Source organism: Phocoena phocoena, chromosome X (genome assembly GCF_963924675.1).
Source record: "Phocoena phocoena chromosome X, mPhoPho1.1, whole genome shotgun sequence".
Lineage (NCBI taxonomy): Eukaryota > Metazoa > Chordata > Mammalia > Artiodactyla > Phocoenidae > Phocoena > Phocoena phocoena.
Genome location: NC_089240.1, coordinates 110808555 through 110810607, shown reverse-complemented (window position 1 = coordinate 110810607; position 2053 = coordinate 110808555). Strand labels below are relative to the sequence as shown.

General features: G+C 38.7%; 1 protein-coding gene across 1 annotated transcript; it reads left to right on the top strand.

The window, feature by feature from the left end:
- Positions 1-572: 572 nt before the first annotated feature.
- LOC136142249 (olfactory receptor 5J3-like) lies at positions 573-1493 on the top strand. The gene has a single exon (XM_065900259.1). It carries the CDS (start codon positions 573-575, stop codon positions 1491-1493), a length of 921 nt encoding a protein of 306 aa, XP_065756331.1.
- The last annotated feature ends 560 nt before the right edge of the window (positions 1494-2053 follow it).

The window sequence follows — 2053 nt, the reverse complement described above, 5'->3', positions numbered from 1 at the left end:
AGATTGATTTGGAAAAGTGAGGGAGGGTGAGATGGAATTCCATACCCCCAAATTTTCTAAGAGTTTGTAGTCCTGTATCAGTAAAGTACATCTCTCTCTCTCTTTTTTTAATTTAATAGTCTCTTTTATTTTTTAAAACATTTTTATTGGGGTATAATTGATTTACAATGTTGTGATATATGTATTAGTAAAGAACATCTCTTGATGACATCTGTTTTTCTTTCTACTTCATTTATTCCTTCAACAAATATTAAGTGTCTTTTGCATCCTAGGCCTTTACTTTCTTACTTTTGTGTGTTCCTTTTGCTTTCTGAATTTTCTTTACCTCGTTTTCCTTCCCCTTTTTTCTCCTATCATTACTTTCCCAATGTTATGCTTGGGAAATAGTGATACTATTTGGGAAGGTGTTTAAAGTGAGATTGTAGATGCAGGGAAGGGTTGGAGAGTGCTGTGGATTCATGTGTTTTGAGTGGGACTGTTTTACCCGTATCATCCAGTTTTCTATTACTTCCTCACTTAAAGCATGTCAGAAGCATTCTTACCTCATCAAGGATAATACCCAGCTTGTGTTGATGGAGAATTCATCTACAGTGACTGACCTCATCCTTCTGGGCATGACAGATAATCCTCAGCTTGGGGTCCTGCTATTTGGAGTCTTCCTTATTGTTTATATTGTCACTGTGTTGGGGAATCTAGGCCTGGTAGTCCTGATCAGAGTCAGTCCCTGCCTCCACACCCCCAGGTATTTTTTCCTCTCTAATCTGTCCTTTCTTGATGTCTGTTTTTCTTCTGTCACGATCCCAGAGACTTTAGCAAATTTGTTATCTAAGTTGCAGGCTGTTTCTTTCCTTGGATGTGTGACTCAAATGGGCTTGTTCATAATCTTTGCCTCCACTGAATGCAACATTTTGGCTTCCATGGCCTATGACCTCTATACTGCCATTTGTCACCCACTGTGCTACCATGTCACCATGTCTAGAGTCCGTCGTCTCAAATTGGTAGCAGGATGCTACCTTGGTGGATTAGTTAACATGGTTTCTGTGACAACTTCCATCACACAACTATCATTCTGTCAACCACATGTCCTTCCTCACTTCTGTGACATCCCTCTACTGTCAGCACTGGCTTGCTCAGACCACTGGGTCACCCAGATCTTGATTGTTGGCTGCGGAGGATTCACCCTGTTCACCTCCATTATGGTAATCCTTGTCTCCTACCTGTCTGTCCTCATGACTATCCTGAGAATTCCCTCAGCTTCTGGCAGGCAAAAAGCTTTCTCTACCTGTGCTTCCCACTTGACTGCTGTTGGCCTATACTATGGAACAACTATGTACACCTACTTTCAGCCCTCTCAACGTGGATCCCAGGCAGGAAATCAGATGGTCTCAGTGTTTTATGCAATGGTGATCCCAGTGTCAAATCCTCTCATCTATAGTTTGAGAAACCAGGAAGTGAAAGTTGCTCTACAGAAAATATTTGAGAAAAGTCCCTAATCCCCCATTCTGTGTCTCCAAAATGTAATATATTCTATGAAGACTTGCTCACAGTTCTATTCACAGTGTTTTCCTTACCTGCAAATAAAGCCTTTTAAGAATAATTGAATTGCTCTGGCTAAGTGTTTAGGTGTAGATGCTTAGATAAACAGCAATATAATAGGAAGAAATTATATGGACAAAATGATGTGTATTTTCTGAAACAACTGATAAGAAATACTTTAAGAAGAGGAAATAATGTATGTGGGTATGAATATGTCAGTCTGAGTTGTGAACGAGTATAACACTAGTCATGAGTTAATTCCAAGATAACAAGGTTAGAAAACAATGTAATTTGACTATAAGTTATAGAAGAGAACATTAATTCCTTTGCTTTACCACTCATGTACTTATATAGAGGATTTCCTTGATATCCCTTAGGCTGAATTAAGTTAAATCCATATCTTTCATAAGGACTCAGAATATTCCTAGATGTGTATTTTCCAAATGCTCTACGATATCTGCCACAGTGAACCTGTAAAATGTAAGTCTATATATGAATTCACATGTGCAATTATTGA